This window comes from Strigops habroptila, chromosome 2 (genome assembly GCF_004027225.2).
Source record: "Strigops habroptila isolate Jane chromosome 2, bStrHab1.2.pri, whole genome shotgun sequence".
NCBI classification, from domain to species: Eukaryota; Metazoa; Chordata; class Aves; order Psittaciformes; family Psittacidae; genus Strigops; species Strigops habroptila.
Window position 1 is genome coordinate 62848825 of NC_044278.2, and position 16400 is coordinate 62865224.

The 16400-nt window shown below is 38.7% G+C and overlaps 1 protein-coding gene across 11 annotated transcripts in view; it reads right to left on the minus strand.

Annotated features, from left to right (window-relative positions):
- The window catches only part of MCF2L (MCF.2 cell line derived transforming sequence like), a 162252-nt gene that overhangs the window by 85978 nt on the left and 59874 nt on the right, over window positions 1-16400 (minus strand). Inside the window, exon 1 of one of the 11 annotated variants that reach the window (XM_030471311.1) lies at window positions 9506-10980. The exons of the other annotated variants lie outside the window; for them this stretch is intronic. Within the exon in view, the coding sequence (XP_030327171.1) occupies window positions 9506-9626 (121 nt within the window). The 5' untranslated portion in view covers window positions 9627-10980. Of the gene's footprint in view, window positions 1-9505; window positions 10981-16400 lie in introns of those variants that run through there. 11 annotated transcript variants of the gene reach the window in all.

The window sequence follows — 16400 nt, forward strand, 5'->3', positions numbered from 1 at the left end:
TCTGATCTGCATTTAGACAACTTAATATTAAACGAAATTCCAAAAGCGGGGCCAAAACCTCAAGTCCTTCCCTTGGGAAGAAAACGGGCTTTGTTTGGGGCCACTAGGATACTCTTATGTTTTTAAGCTCTAATATTAAAGGTTGGTACCATCAAACTTCCTCTAACGCTTTCAGTGGAAATGGCAGCAGAGGTTGATTTTGTGCTGAACTGCAGATGCACATTCCTCATCCTTGAAGCACGCTAACCAGACCAGGATGCCTCATTTTGGGAAGTTATCTGGTTCCAACCCCCCTGCCATGGGCAGGGACACCTTCCACCAGACCAGGTTGCTCAAAGCCCTGCCCAACCTGGCCTTGAACACTGCCAGGGATGGGGCAGCCACAGCTTCTCTGTGCAACCTGTGCCAGCGCCTCACCACTGAGACAGGTTGACAATGTAAACCTTAAAAGTTCCAGTCACACTCAGAAAAAAACCAGCAATCTCCCCATAGGCTATCTTAAATATACATTTTGTCTTGCTGCTTGAGTTAAAAGATTACTAAATCTATGTTTTATATCTCTGATCTCTTTTCTGCCACAGGGCATTTTGTTGTGTCTACAGACTGTTTCATGTGTGAAGCATTACAAGACTTCATCACAATCAGTGTGTATACTTCATTCGGTGAAAGGAGTATTTAATGAAATACTAAGTTAGCGCTCTTTATCATTATTCAGCATGTGCATCTGGTGGAGGCTGTCACGTCTTATCTGATTCAAGTAAAAACCCACATATTTTTGTAAGCAAAGCATAGTATAAAATGTTTTCATTTTACTGATGTCAGAGAATTTTTCTTCTCAACTTTGAAAAAATTTCTAATTACACAGGGCAACACTCAACTCAGTAGATTGATTTTTTTTTTTTCCTCCTCAAGGAATCTAGCCCTAAAATAACTCTGTAAAGTCACATGACAACATCTGCAAAAAATATTATTACAGCTTACCTTGCAGACAAAGAACATAATTTTCAATAGCTGGAAGTCAGGAAAAAAATCAGAGAAGGAACCAAGGTCAAATATTATCAGTCAAAAGGTGAAGAGTAGACACTGAACAAGGTAGTAGACACCACCTGTACTTGCACCTGAAGTCCTTAAACAATCCTTGATAGCCATCATGGTAGATGATACAGAGGCAGACAGCAAAATATTATCTGTGCCCCACATACACAGTCCTGTTAAAATGTCTGAACACACTACTGGAGTCCTAGAGGTTTAGATAGTAGAAGCTAGAGAGTTTGAAAGTGAGATGAAGGAGAACTGTGTGGTTTTGGGCTCCCAAGAGGGACATGTTTTAAGTCTCTCTTTTAAAAACCCAGCTATGACACAGAGCATTGGAAAGGTAAAGCTTCTCTAATGTAAAAGGATAAAGGCGGTATCTTGAATTCTTGATTTCACATGCTAACTCTCCTTCAAAATAACTGATCTACTGACCCCTATCCATTTTCTCATATACACCTTCAGAATCCACCAAAGATGGTAAGAATTGGGTGTTTGGCTAAAACAGAGAAAATGCTTATTTTTTAATCATAAGGCTCAGGAATTAAAGAGTAGTTCTGCTCCACAGGCTCACTGCATGAAACAAGTTGGTTGTGTTTCATGAAAGCTTATGACTCTCACCTCGAACACAAAAAGGAGGGAAATAAAGATTACATCTTTCCTTCACATAAAAGCTTTAAAAGCAAGTAGCTCCTTCCCCAAAAGCCAAAGGACACATCTAAACAAGTTCTTCAACTATCCCTCTGACACACATTCATATAAACTACATGTCACATACTGTGGAGACTTCTAAAGTGATTTCTCAGAGAAGTAAATCAAAAGATGGAATCATTCAGAGAATTACTCATGACTAATGCAATGAAGCGACTATGTTAAGACTATGCATCTGAAACTCCTAATGATTTTCAGAATACAGCCCCATCCAGATTAAGATTACTGTAGGTAATTCACAAGAGTTATTGGAATCCAGGATAAATCTAAGATAAATTGTCACCAGAATTCTGCTAGTCACAATTTTAAAAGTATACTCTTGACTAATGACTCACATCTGAAATTACAGGATCATTCTTTCCCAACTGCCCCACCAACTAATATATGTTTGTTAAATGGACAAAGCTCCTTCCTAAAAGACAACTGCAAGCTATTCCCACTGAGCCCTCCAAGGTCTTCTTCTAACTTGGTCCCCGGACTCACTTTTTTTCTGGCCTCTATTTACAAAAGTTCTGAAATTGACTAGAAACTTTGAAATTAGAAATAAGTGTAAGTCTGATTCAAATAATTAGATGAGGCTGAGATTCGCTGCATGATGATGGCAGTGCAGGTGGAAAAATCTCACATTTTTTTCACCTGGGGATAAGAAGGGCTAAGAACAAGAAGCCCCTACGAAGGATTCCCATAGGGTCCTCAAGTTAGTTCTTTGGCCTCACTCCAAAAGGAAAGAAGAAACCTATTCAACAGCCTGGTCCCTCACCCCAAATTGTTTGCAAGTTGACAAACTCACTGTCAGTGATACCAAAGACTGCTGGCAGGTACTAAAGAAGAGTTGTCAGCTCTTTAGTACCTCTTTAAGACTAACTAAGACTCTCATTAGTCTTAGTTACAAGCAGCCCTTGTCCATTACTTTCAGGAAAAACACCAAGCAACAAGATCGAGAAATGTTTAATGCCATCCTCGAGTCAAAGTGCAAGAAACAGAAGTTGTGTGTGAGCTTGGATTGACTGATGACTAAAATAGAATCTCTCTTGTTTTGTTTTTTAATCACTGAGCAAGAAATGAAACAGATAAAAGTCCCGTTGATCTTCACTTCCTGCTTTGGAAGAAGAAGTAGTGGCTGTGATATAAGAATAAATAAATAAAGAAATAAATAAATACAAGAGCTAGCTTCAATCAGGAAGTGCTGGAAATCTTAGAATAAGCTTTGATCCTTTTAACTTAGTGTGCTTTACCACGAGACCATGTATGTTCAATCTTTTCAGGTTAGCTTAACCTTTGAGGTTAATTTGAAGATGATGTGGGATTTTTTTAAACATTATAAGCATGCACAGTAAAAGGAAGCAGTGCAGGCCATCTTACTAAGCATGACTTCAGTACAGCTAAACAGATTGCAACAGCACATGATACTGGAAAGTTCTTGAAAGAACAATGAAAAAGATAAAGGGAGTAAATAAAGTTACATCCTGACTCCAGGACTGGTTCTGCCCAAAGAGTAAATACTTTCTTGTTGACAATTCTCCATATGGGAAAGCAAAAGCATGCTATAAGACTAGTAAGGCATTTTTACTCTAAATTACTGAAGCAAAGTATCTCTGCTTATTCACTGGGGTAACTTAAGTTCTTTATTTTTTCATGTATTTTTCAGCCACCATAAAAGCAGGAAAAATTTGAATTCCTACTCACTCACCACATACTATCGCATTAACACCATGTATGCTACAGCCTCTAATTAGATGGGCTTTTCAAATAGCACTAATTGCCAGGAAAACATTTTTCCCATTTCAAGAGTCACAGGCACAGCCAGATTTTGTTTTCTGAGGAGTCATTTACATTTACTGAAGTAACAGAATAATTTTTTGGCATTTTTTTCCTTCAATCACACATGTAAACCTTAATGTCACACAACAACCACCCTTAGAAAAGGCCTGTTCTTTGTAAGAAGCCTCAGATAGTGTAAATCTTAGGAAATGGGCAGTGAGAAAATCAGAGGCAGAGGTTGGGGAGGTCCAAGGGACAAGAAAGCAGGCTCAAGGAGTTCAGAGTCAGTGGATCTGTTGGAACAGGAGCCTAGAGGCAAGGTCTTGTATTGACTCCAATTCTATTTGCATGTCTTTCTCTCTAATTGGAAAGATTCTTTAAAGTTCTTGTTTTCTTGAAGGACTCATCATCCAGGGGAATAAAAGTGATGGCCTGTTTATCAGTATCTCAGAGTCTGCATATCCCTATTATAAGGCACACAGCTGGAGAAGTAGTATTTTTCCCCCAAATTAAGTCACCAAAATTTTTAAATAGTAACTTTTATAACATTTTAGTTTAGAATATTATAATTCTATATGTTGTTTAAAGAGGAATTAAAATAACTTCTTAACACAAGAAATGGAAAATAATAAGCAATTTCAGGGGTCTTGAGTGGGACCACTCAGAAATCTGCTGATAATGTCATCCATTTTAGATATTTCTACTTCCCATCACAGTATGCATCTTGACATGATTGTAAAATACACCTCTCAAATAATACATTTCCTTCACTTTTTAACACAAAGAATAAAGATTTTAATTAAAAAAAAAAAAAAGTATTTAAAATTTCAGGAAAAAAAGTTAAAAAAGGAGGCTGGGGTTCCTCAGTTTTATAGGACAAGTCAATACAGACACTTAAGTGAAGGAATAAAAACATTTGCCAGTGTCAGTGAACTGGTATCTCTGAGTAACAACCTCTTCATTAGAAAACATATACTAAACACATTCCAGCAGCAGAAACTGCCCTATAAAATCAAATGGTGATGCTCTGACACAGATTTCTGATAGAAGCAGCAGCTCACTCTTGATGGATATACTGCCTGGAAACTTTTCTGGCTTTGGAAGGATGTCAGCTGTGACTGCTTTTGCTGATGTGCTCACTTTTCACTGAGTAACTTGGCTGAGCCAAATAAATCATTTAAGCACATCAAAGGTATTAAATGGTAACAAGTTTGGAGGGGTGCTATTTGAAAGGAAAGAAAGTTCTATAAAAACCATATATGAAAAATTAGATTCTAAAATATCTAATATTTACTTCCTTTGGAAAAGAGGATTTAAAATTAAATCCAAACTCTACCACCCACTATTCAGCCTCTTCCAGTAATGTGTGTTCTGTGAACAGGGTGTATTTTCAAGAATCTATGAGCTAGCAAAATTTACACTGACTCTTGAAATACATGCTTTTTTGGCACATATAAAACATGGAGTTCAGAATGTTTCTAAGAACACAGTCCCCAGCCACAGACCTTATACACTCCTGACTTAGCAGACTGTACAAGTCTGTTTACATTTACAAGATCTAGGAGTCATTATAAAGTTAAGTCAACTTACCCTGTGCCACAAAATCCAGCCATGAACACCATTCTGAGAAAAAATAATAGCTTTTCATTTCTGCTACAGAAATTCCTCTGTGATTCATCATCAGAGAAGAAAAATGTCCACTTTTCCCTTCCTCTACTCAGAACAAACTACGCCGCGAAGGTAAGAGCTTTCATGTTAATTGAACTTTGTTCCATAAATGCAACAGGTGGCACAAGATGACTTTACAAATGTATTTTCCTCCAGTAATGCCACTGTTCTTGTAATTATGTCTTTAATTATAGTGTTTTCGCCTCATGTCACCACCCTGAATATTTACAGACTGCTGATATACCCAGTGTCTGATACAGTTTATCTAGGCTATAGGCTGAAGCCCTAAGCATATATTCACTCATGTTAGGCTGTAACTAGGCAAAGCAAAACTGTTTTTCATGCAGATATTCACAACACTACCTGGAGCCAGTTGTACTGAATTGCTCACTCACAGGTTTAATGTTTTGGTGCAGTTATCACCTCTGCTATGGATTCACACCCAACTCTCTTCAATTTTTTTCTGGAAAAAGTGCAAGGTGATCTCCAGGTAATGGAAGTCTCAAGCGTGGAAACCTTAAATCTCAAATAAATCCCTTTTCAACACATTTATCCAGCCAGCAATGAAGGTGTGAATACAGCAAAACAGTAAACACAGCCTTACACACCTAGCTTTATCTAGCATGGGAACTAACAGTAATAAAGTTGTAGTGGCAGACTTTTAACACTGATCAGAAATCTCAGCGTTTACACAGGCTCCAGGCAGGCTTTGGCTATGTTGAAGCCTTCACCTCACCTACTTAGGTATGTCTGCTATATTCATGTGCTCAGTCTGACATTTCCTGCATCTGTATATTTTGCTATCGTCCCTGTAAGCTATCACCCTCTCCCCATACAAAAATGCCCAATATCCAACAGAAATACTCATACAACTCTTAAGAGAACATGAATCACACCTCCACCCCCTTGGCTGACACAGAAAATTAAAGAATGCTCTTCCTCCACAACCCTCTTCACAATTTCTGGTGGATTACCCAGATTGAGGATTAACCAAGTTTCATCTGACTTTTTCAGTACAAAAGTCTATTAGTATTAGACATCCACATTACAGTGCTCCCTCACTGTACCTTATCACAGAACTTCTCTGGATTGGATTGGAAGAACCCTGGGACATAGACAATCTCCTCATCCATCAATTCATTACCTGCCTAGAGCATACACATGAAAGCAAACCGCTACAGACCTTCAGTCATCTTCATCAGAAAACCAACCTGAATCCAGTGTGAAAAGATGAAGACTATAAGATGCCTCCAAAGATACTCCCTGTCCATACTAAGCGCAGCACAGACTGAAGACGGATGTCTCTGAAGTCTCCACTTGCCAGACTTGTTTTGCAGCTCTGTGTTCAAGCTGACCTACTGTTCCTGTTTGCTTAGGCAAAGTGAGAAGAGGGAGAATCTCAAAGGATGGTCTGTGATCACCATGCCAGGAAGCCCATCACAAAGGGCCACAGCAGGTCAGCAGCCTGAAAAATATCCCCTGCTGTTGGGAGGACAGGTGCCCCCCCAGAAGACAGCTTGAAGCCACGGCTTTCCAGGGCTAAAATCCTCCACAAACTCTACAACTGCTGTCCCACCTGCCTGCAGTTGGAGATGCAGAAACATACAAAAGTAGCAGGTCAGGAATGGATGCAGAAACCATGATGCTGTCTCACATGAGCCTGGGGTACCAGCCTGGGCCCTGCCTGCCCAGACAGCAAGGGCCACACAGCACCTGGTTCCAAACCTCTGTGTTCCAAAGAACAAGCGTCAGCAGAGCCAGGGCTCAACCAGGGTGAGGAGATAAAGGCAACACAGCCTGCCCTGGGTAAAAGACACCCACAGAGAGCAGTCCAATGAGGATTAGGCCAAGAAGGACAGAGCAACTGCCCATGAGCTGTAGGTACCTAAAGTCTGCTTTGTTAAAATGAAAATAAAACAGAGACCAATTTGATGAAGCATGAAGATTCTGGAAGCCAGCCCATTTTGCCTAATTAAGGTTAAATAAGGTAATGCAAAATCAATATATGAACTGGGACATTTATTGTTCATGTAAAGATTTATATATTCTATATTAAAGATCTTCACATGCAGGGAAAGCGTGACGTGACAGTGCACAAACTTGCTCTTGGCAATATCCAGAGATGCTAATGAAGAGAGAACGAAGCTCTGTAAGACCTGGGACAACAGGACAGAGTGGCTTAAGTTTGTCACAAGAAGAGATGCATACATCATGGGATTCACAGAATCACAAACACATTGACTTTAGAAATACATACTTGCCAAAACTGTAGTTTTACCCAGAGTAGGTACAGGACAGAAATGTTCCCAGGCTGCAGTACCTCTCCCCTCCCACAATCTAAACCCTTGATCCACCTTTTATGTAATACTCGGTCTGGAAGTGCCACTGAATGCTAACTGAGGTCTGCTACCAGGAAGGTGGGAAAACTCTTATCAGTCCAAAAGGCCATAAAACGGCTTTGACTGAAACAATGGAATAATTCTTACTGGATATATAAGGTTAACATTAGAAGCATATAATTGCTTTCCTACTGTCAACATAAAATGGGTAACAGGAAGGAAAGGAAACAGAATTTTTGCATACTTGAAGACTTCAAACAGAAAAGGCTGCAACACAATCAGAAGGAGTTTGGGAATAATAATAAAGATGGGTGGGAGAGAAGACAGCCAGCTTCGGACAGAAACATAATTTTCTGACAATACACACCTATATATAGTGAAAGGAACCTGTAAGCAAGAGATGGTTGTACAGCATTACAAGATTTATGTTAAGGATCTGACTCTGAAGGAAATTAGGCTAAAATGAGGAAAACTATCTATGTTAGAATGTGTTCAATATATTAAATCCGTAGTATTCACCTACGCAGTCAGGGCTTTGCCTATACTTGGAATTAGCTCTAATCCATTCATGAATGGCCAGAAGGCACCCAAAACTTTTAAGTACATATATGTTATAAAATAATTGGTGCAAGTGGTAACTTTTATGGCTGCACCTTGAACCTGACTGCACTGTGATTACCACCAAGTGATGGTTGAATCCTACAAGAAGGCAAGACTGAAATTTGAGGAGGCCTTGTTTTGCTGTTTTGTAAGACTGCATCCCATGTGTTTAAAATACTACTAATTTTTTCCTAACTTTTCTTCTAAACTGTGATTAACAGCAATTAACATGAAAACTTTCTCTCATCTGAGCTGAGCAGAATTAATTGTTAAATTTTGATAATTTATTAGTTAGCATTCCTCAAGGCACCAAACCTTGGCCTCAGGAATGCCCAGAACTGATAAGTCAGGCAAGGTGAAAACTTCACATTTTACAGGTTTAAAAAAAAAGGTTATAAAAAAAAAACCTTACAATTTTAATTCCAAGCAAAATAGGTGACAAAAGACTCAGTGACCACAGTACAAAAGAAGGCATGAGCAAAAGGGACCACCAGAGAGGCATTTTTCTCTTCCTATTTTTTCCTAAGAGTGTCAACATTAAAGAAAGGAATATTTAAAGGCCTTGAAAATTTTATATTTTCCAATAAAAGTAGCTTAGCTTATGTTGATTTCAATTTCATATGCTCCAAATTAACTTAAAAAGAAACAAAACAAAACAAAAGTCCCTTTTTTTTTTAGAAAAACCGTAATAAGTCACTGTGCATATAATCAGGAAAGGACTAACTAATTATTGAAAAATCTGCTTCATCTTATTTCAGCCAGTCAGGGTTAACCTATTTCAGAAAAAAAATACCAACAAATGTAGCTTTACTAAATGCAAAAATCATATGATTATCAGTCATACTAACATATTATTACACCATATACCCTATGAAACAAACTTTGAGATTGAAAGTAAATTTAGTACATTACACTTACAGATCAGAGGCTTCTTGATTTTTTTTTTAGTACAGATTAAAATATTTTTTGGTGTAATTAGTTAAATTTTTTAAGAGCTGAGCACTCAGTGAAGTTTTTCTAGAGTTTCAAAGGATGGTTGCTGTAAAGCATTCGAATCTGTGTTAGATGCTATCATACACCTGAACTGTGTGGAAAAACAAGATATAATGTTTTTCTCCAGTTAGTACTAGTGACAGAAAGTAATCATTATCCACAAATAATATCTAATAAGCATAAAGATATATATTTTTTAACTGTAACAGTTGCCGATCCCTACATGAGTACACTTTGAGAAAAAATACTCATTCTTGCAATTTACATCAGCTGAGAAAATCAGTAACACAAATACTAGGCTACTTACTGCTCATTTTCAGCTCACATGCTGCTTAAATTTAAGTGCAGCATTCTATGTAGATATAAGTCACGCTATAGGATCACCTATACATTAACCTCACCAGAGCATATTTGGCGTGGGTTATTTCGTGAGTGTCGTCTGCCACGAAGGATTTGGATGAATCTTGGTAGGATCCTAAAATGACTTTCATGTCCTTCCCTTACAAGGCGACGTTGAGACATGGATGTGTATTGCTGTATCTTCACCAAAGGAAACAAAAATCAGCTCTTCAGAATTACACTCTTCTAATGCACTGAAAGATACTTTAATTTTGTTTTTAAATGTCCATGGAACATAAAATTTGTGAAATTCAAATGCTACCAAAAGGGATAAAAATAGGGCACAGATTTAAAGACCTGGAAATGGGTGCAGTGCAGTTATTTGTACTGTATGTGCTTTCCCTCAGAAACCAGTACCTGGTTTTACTAGAAAGAAAAAAGAAAAATCAGTGGTACCTAATGGACTGAAAATGCTGAAATAGTTTCAACAGGAACCTGCGAGACCCCCTCAGTTCCTAGCATTCTGCACCCAGCAGACGATGGGACATCTTGCCGCAGCCTTCATCCTGCTTTTCAGTGTATGAATAAAGGCGGCACAGCTTCTCACGTAGGCAGGTCAGACTTAGCAGATGAAGTTTTCAAAAAAACAAAAAAAATCATGAAACCATCTGGTTTTCAATGTTTCATCCAAAATTACTCTAGCCGCCCTGTGCTGTTTCTGATGAAGAAAAAAAAGCCTCCACAAAACATCCAGTTTGTTAGTGCACTCCAGCCACGCACGGCGATACAAAGCCACTGCTCATCCCAAGTAGCTGGTTACTATCTCCTCCATGTTCACATGCTTCTCCTTAATGTGAGGGATGATCAGTTGTTGCAGAGACATCCGAGGTTTCTCGTGAAGAAGGGCAAGTTGAATGTCTGTCTTATAACTTTACGGTCTTGCTCATGAGTTCACAACTCGGCGCTCCAAGGGCAGAATCTCACTTGCTGCATTTCCTACTTCTGTGTCTAAAGGATCCTGTATTCCTCAGGGGCCAGTGCTATGCTCATGCCAGCAAATTAGAAGAAAATACTGTTTTGACTAAAGTGTTTTCAATTAGAAACTCCTCTACAGTTTGTTTGTGCTAAGTCAGACTCTCACCATCAATCCACCTCCTCTTCTTCCCCCTGCACTTGCACAGAAGTGAGGACCAAGCCCCTCAAAGGCAAAGCCCATTTCCAGAATATGCAAGCAGAAAGGTCTCACAAGAAAAACCTGAATCTTCCTGGGAGTTAACAAACCACTAATAGGAAGGAAGGGAGGGGAAATGAATCCCAGGCTTTCTTAAAACATATCAGGAAACCCTAGACTGTCTGTTCCCCCTGTCTCTTTCAATGCAGGAGAGAGGAAACTGATAATGCTGCTTTACTTGGCAGTCAACATTTTCCTCTCAATTCTGTTTAACTATGTCCTGTATGGCCACAGATCAGGACAACCCCAATAGACACCATTACACACATCAAAATGAAGAAGTGTTTTGAAATATGGTGTACCAATTATTACACTGAAAGCAGTTAGTCACACTGAAGTAAATATTAAATACTTTATTACTAAATACTAGTTTGAATATACCTTGTTAACAGAGGAGAATCATTACAATTTTAGCTGGAAAATGCTCAACTTTCAACATGTAATCACAGGCAAATGTGACAATCTTGAAATGTGATGATCAAGGAAAGTATCAGAATAAGTAAAAATTGATGCATTTCATGCAAATACCACTTGTTTTCCAAATTCATTGTACTATGCAGATGGACCACTGCACACTGCAGCTGTGCTACTCACCCTGAATCAAAGGCCTACCAAGCTTATTTAAGTAATACAGGAATTAAAAGGAAGGAAGGAAGGGAACAGCTTAGTGGTGGAAAACCACCATGGTACACACTGCCACTGTACTGTATACTCAGGATTCAAACAAAAGAGGAACTGAAGTAAGGCACAGTGTCCATATTAGACAAAACTCCACTTTTTTTTTGTGCTGCTCATCACTGGGGGACACAAAGCAGCAGTTCTGGTCTGATACAGGACAACAGTAGCATCCACAGAGACAACATTGCAGCGTGTTCCTTGCTGCTGAGTTTCCCTGAGGAGGCACCAAATGTGACCAGGAGGCACCAAGTGTGACCAGGAGACACCTGTGGCAGATTGCCAACCACCAGGGCTTTCCTCCTGCCTGGCAAGCTACTACTTGTTTGGGGCTTTTGGGCCACACCAGCCTCATGACCAAAGGATCTGGTCTGACAAATGAGTGGGATGCCGATGAAACCACACATCTTCCAGCAGCCAAGCCACCAGCTTGAGGTAGATTGGATGACAGGAAATGACCTCAAGTTGTGCTAGGGGAGGTTTAGATTGGATATTAGGAAAAACTTTTTCAGCGAAAGGATTGTCAAACATTGGAACAGGCTGCCCAGGGATGGTGGAGTCACCATCCCTGCAGGTATTTAAAAGATGTGTAGATGTGGCACTTAGGGACATGTTTTAGTGGTGGACTTGGCAGTGGTAGGTTAATGGCTGGACTCAATAATCTTAAAGGTCTTTTCCAACCTAAATGATTCTATGATTCTATGAAAAGTGACTCTTTGTCCCAGTGGTGTTTTCAGTGTGTGGTGACACTAGTGGCACTCATTGGAAACCTCACCAACAATTTGTGCCGAGGATTATTACAATGAAGCAAAGGACGTTCTCCTTGCTTTCTTCATATATCAACTACAAGCAGAAGATTGATGACTTGAGTTGTAAAGTTAAGTACACACAATCCTACTGAAAGCTAGCCATTAGCTACATCCCTGTCCACAAAACAAGCTTTTAATCTTCTTTCGAGCACTCAAATTTGTGCCTAGAAGCAAAGAAATTAATCACAACAATGGCTATGGTGGTGCGCAATCAGAGGAAACAGATGGTCTAATGCAGTGTTTTCCAAACAGAAGCAGCCTCTATCTCTAGGAAAATAATCTGAGTATTTTCCTTTGCCGTTGGCATTACTATAACAAAATCTCCTATTAGAAGGATTTCTTCTCTGCTCTGTATGTATCAGCAAATTACACAGCAGTTTAAAGACAGTAATATTCTTTGAGTATTAGTTACCAGAACCAACTAGACTGCACCTATCTCTTCTTTCACATCACATTCAATGGGTAACACCTCCACAATTATCTTTAAATGACTGCAGATAGCCTGATGGAATCAACAAAATTGTGGCAATGAAATAGGGTTTATTTTATTCATGCTTCATTTCCAGGTCTGACTGCAGGCATAGGGCTGCACACTGACAACAGAAGCAGCCACACTGACTTACATCTGTATACTTTCTCTGATTCTCCCTTTCATTCTCAGGGCTCTCGTAATATTTGAATACAACAAATTCAAGTTTTCTTGGGAATCATTAAATTAAGGTGCCATGACTTTCATCATTTCTGGGTGTTTTCACTGTTCCTTTCATCTTTTTGTTTGTTCAGGAGGCCTTATCTTCATGGGACATTTCAAACACTCTACTGTGATTTTTCCTCCAAATCCTAACAATTATTTACAAGCCCTTCCTTACAACCTCACATTCACTGTGATACTGAAATGTTCACATTATAGGACCATGTATCCCTCCTAACTGTACAGTGCAAGAGGCTCTGGTAGGAGAATCAACGCTGCTTTCATGCTGCTTCTGTATTTCTTCACTCCTCAACACAAGTTATTCTTCATATCTGCTGATCTGCCACTGCCACTGGTGTTGCTGTTTCTCCCTAATTGTAAACGTCATATTTTTACAGAAAAGAGTGCATTTCTCAGACCAGAAAACATGGCACCTCTCACACCTGGCACTTCAAGATTCCACCATGCACACACCACTCAGGAATCCACCTGTGAGCTCTGTATCTACCACTCATCTGGCCTTTTCCCCTGGAGTCTCAGCAGGGAGGAGCTTCTGTTCTTCAGTATCAGAAGTGCCATCGCATTCCTGATAAAAACCCAGAGGACTGCAGGAGAGGTTTTACGTGAAGAATATAAAAGGTTATGAAAATTATATGGGGAATTGCATATAACATGAACATACGCTGAGCTCAGAAAATACTGTTTCTTGGACCAGTTTCTAAACAACAAATATAACGGTACGCACAAGGTAAATCGCATGGTCTTTTCAAAAAGGTACAAGTAGCCTGTGTATCTTTCAGCATCAGCACAATCACAGTAACAGCGGAAATTAAATGAAGGAGAAGAAAAGCAAAATGTTGTTTAGATGTTGCTGTTTAAAGCATGCTTCATCAATTTTCTCTGCACACATTTATTTTGTTCAGAGCAGAAAGCTAAACTGGACTCATGGTATGTCATTGAACAAAACGATCCTTTTGCACACATTGAAATATACAAGCTACTTCTAATCTGAAATGTAATGTGTTTTATAGAGTTTAACACCCATGTACTATAACAAGGTAGCACCGATTGTTGTTTATGGCTGAACTTTCTTATAACCCTACATAAATGTTGAATTATGGCAAATCAGTTGACTTTTAAAATTAAAACCAAGTTGATAATGATTAATCCACGCCAGAGGCTAGTCACTAGGCTAAAACAGTAAAGAGTCAGCTAGAGGCTTTAAACAAAAAAGAAAGTGTAGCTGAGATGTTAAAGACACAGAACTTGGTATTTTTACACCCACAAATTCCACACAGCTCTTGTAGAGGGATAATGCTGAGAGCAAACCTGTCTGAAAACCTGAGAAATAAATAATTATTCCATTAATATTCTAGTATTCTTGAAATAAAATAATAAATCTTCCTTTTTCAATGTGGATGAGATAAATATAAAGTTCAGGTACAATCTTCTTTAACATACTTTTTAGAATTGGATAGGTGTGCTTATATTTCACTTTCAGGCTATTCTATCAGAACATTCTCTCTAACAAAAAGTTTAGAAAGTTTAGAAGGGTCTCCCATAGTGTAATTTAGAGAATCTGTGAACTGAAATAACATTTAATAAAGTACCATAACATATAAGGAGAAGCTGGAGTGGGGAGAAATCTCAGAAATAGATATGAATGAAGATATATCCTGACAAACCTAAAAGCTATTTCAAACAAACTCAGTAGCTCCCCAAAACATAGACAGTGACAAACATTCTCAATATTTTGATACTGAAAGATTAGGAGTTAAAAAGAATTATTTAGTTTCTCAAGAAATCTACACAGAAGTCCTGAATTAAGTTACAAGAGTGAATTAGGTTAGTTGTCCAAGCTTAATCCTAACTGGATGTATCTGCTCAGAGACAAACCATGATTGTAATAAGTATCAGTTGAATATAAGTAGATCAGGACTGAGATAAATGGACAGCTTGCGTTCTATTTATACTTGCACATTATGCTGCAGAACCACAGCTGTCAGTCTTTCTTTAAGGCGATCTCTCTCAAAAAACAATTAAACTAAAATAAAGCCTAAAATCAATAGAGAGCATTTAATAATTTAAATGTAAAATAAGAAACAAAAATTGCAAGATATTAGAGTTTCAATATTCTGCAAGAGTTAATATTTAATTGTCAAGATAACAAAAAGCTTTTAAAGCCTAACATCTATCCCTCTAATTTAAGTAATCTTATATTCCATGTCTGAATTTCGTAAGGCTCAGCAACAAATTTGACCTATCTCCAAAAGAACAAGTTCCTCCACCATTAGTGTTAGAAAATACTTAGAAAGTCACAAGGGATCAGAGGAATAACTAGAGGGGAATAGCTCTTTATGACCAGCCAAGAAAAGTGAGGTTTAACATCTAACAAGACAGCACTTCTAGTTTGTCGTTTAATGTAGGTCTTTTAACTTCTAAAGGCAACTAGCAATCAATTTCAAAACTTCAGAGATGTTCTGGGAAAAAGTAAGGAAACTGCACTGATGCCGGTGAAGACCAGGAGGTCAGAACATGGGAAAAGCCTGATTAGCACCTCATGCCAATCCAAAGCTGCAGGCAAAGGCTACTATGATATCGGAGCTAATTAACCATCTGCCACCACCAGTTCATTCCTTTACTTAAATTCTGTTAGGTAAAATTAAATGGCAAATGACAATTGCAGGTTGGGATTGAGCAGATTTGTCAGAGGTATGAGGCCTACTTTTTTGGCCAAAGTGAAAGCATGTAAAAACAGGAATCTGTTCAGATTAGGAAGCTCCCAGGAATTATTTCAGTCCTATGCTTGATATGGCTCAAACCTTTTGCCCAACCGCACCATCTCAGCTCTGTGTTCAGCACCTGACTACTGCTGCTGCTGTGAGCACAGTGCAAGGGAGGAGATGACCATGGTAGGTGGTGGGCCCTTGTAGAGGGGACTTTTGCAGCAAGAGAAGGAGAAAGAAAGCGATGAGAGACCTTTGATGTCACTGCATAGCTGAGACTGCACCATGCGAGTCACTGCTGGGGAAGCTGCGATGTAAACCAGATAAAATAATTGGCAGCAAAAAGAAATGGCTTAATATGGTTTATCAAATATAGTTTTATTTTACAATGTCCCATAAAGATACTACAGTTTCAAGCATATTGTCATTCCCTGCATGAACACCCTGGGACATAGTGGTCCTTCCCATCATGTGCTAGATACATCTGTATAAATAATAATCAAACTAAAGGGCTGCGGTAAGTAGTTTCCTTTGTACTTTAAGTTATGCTAGTGGAAGCTCTGTTCAAAAATCACCTGCATCTGTGTGTGTATATATATGTCTATACAGATCTATATAAATACACGTGAACATACAGAAAAGAGTAATACATGCAGTCAGCAACACTGACTGACTTTCCAAGCAAACAACTCTGTGCGGAATTAGCTGGGGAAGAAAAAGACAAAATTTGATGCTGAAAGAACTTTTACGGGATTTAGGAATACTTTAATTATCCTCAAAAGAGAGTTCTAGTTCAAATGTTGTATCTTTTAACAACTACAGCAG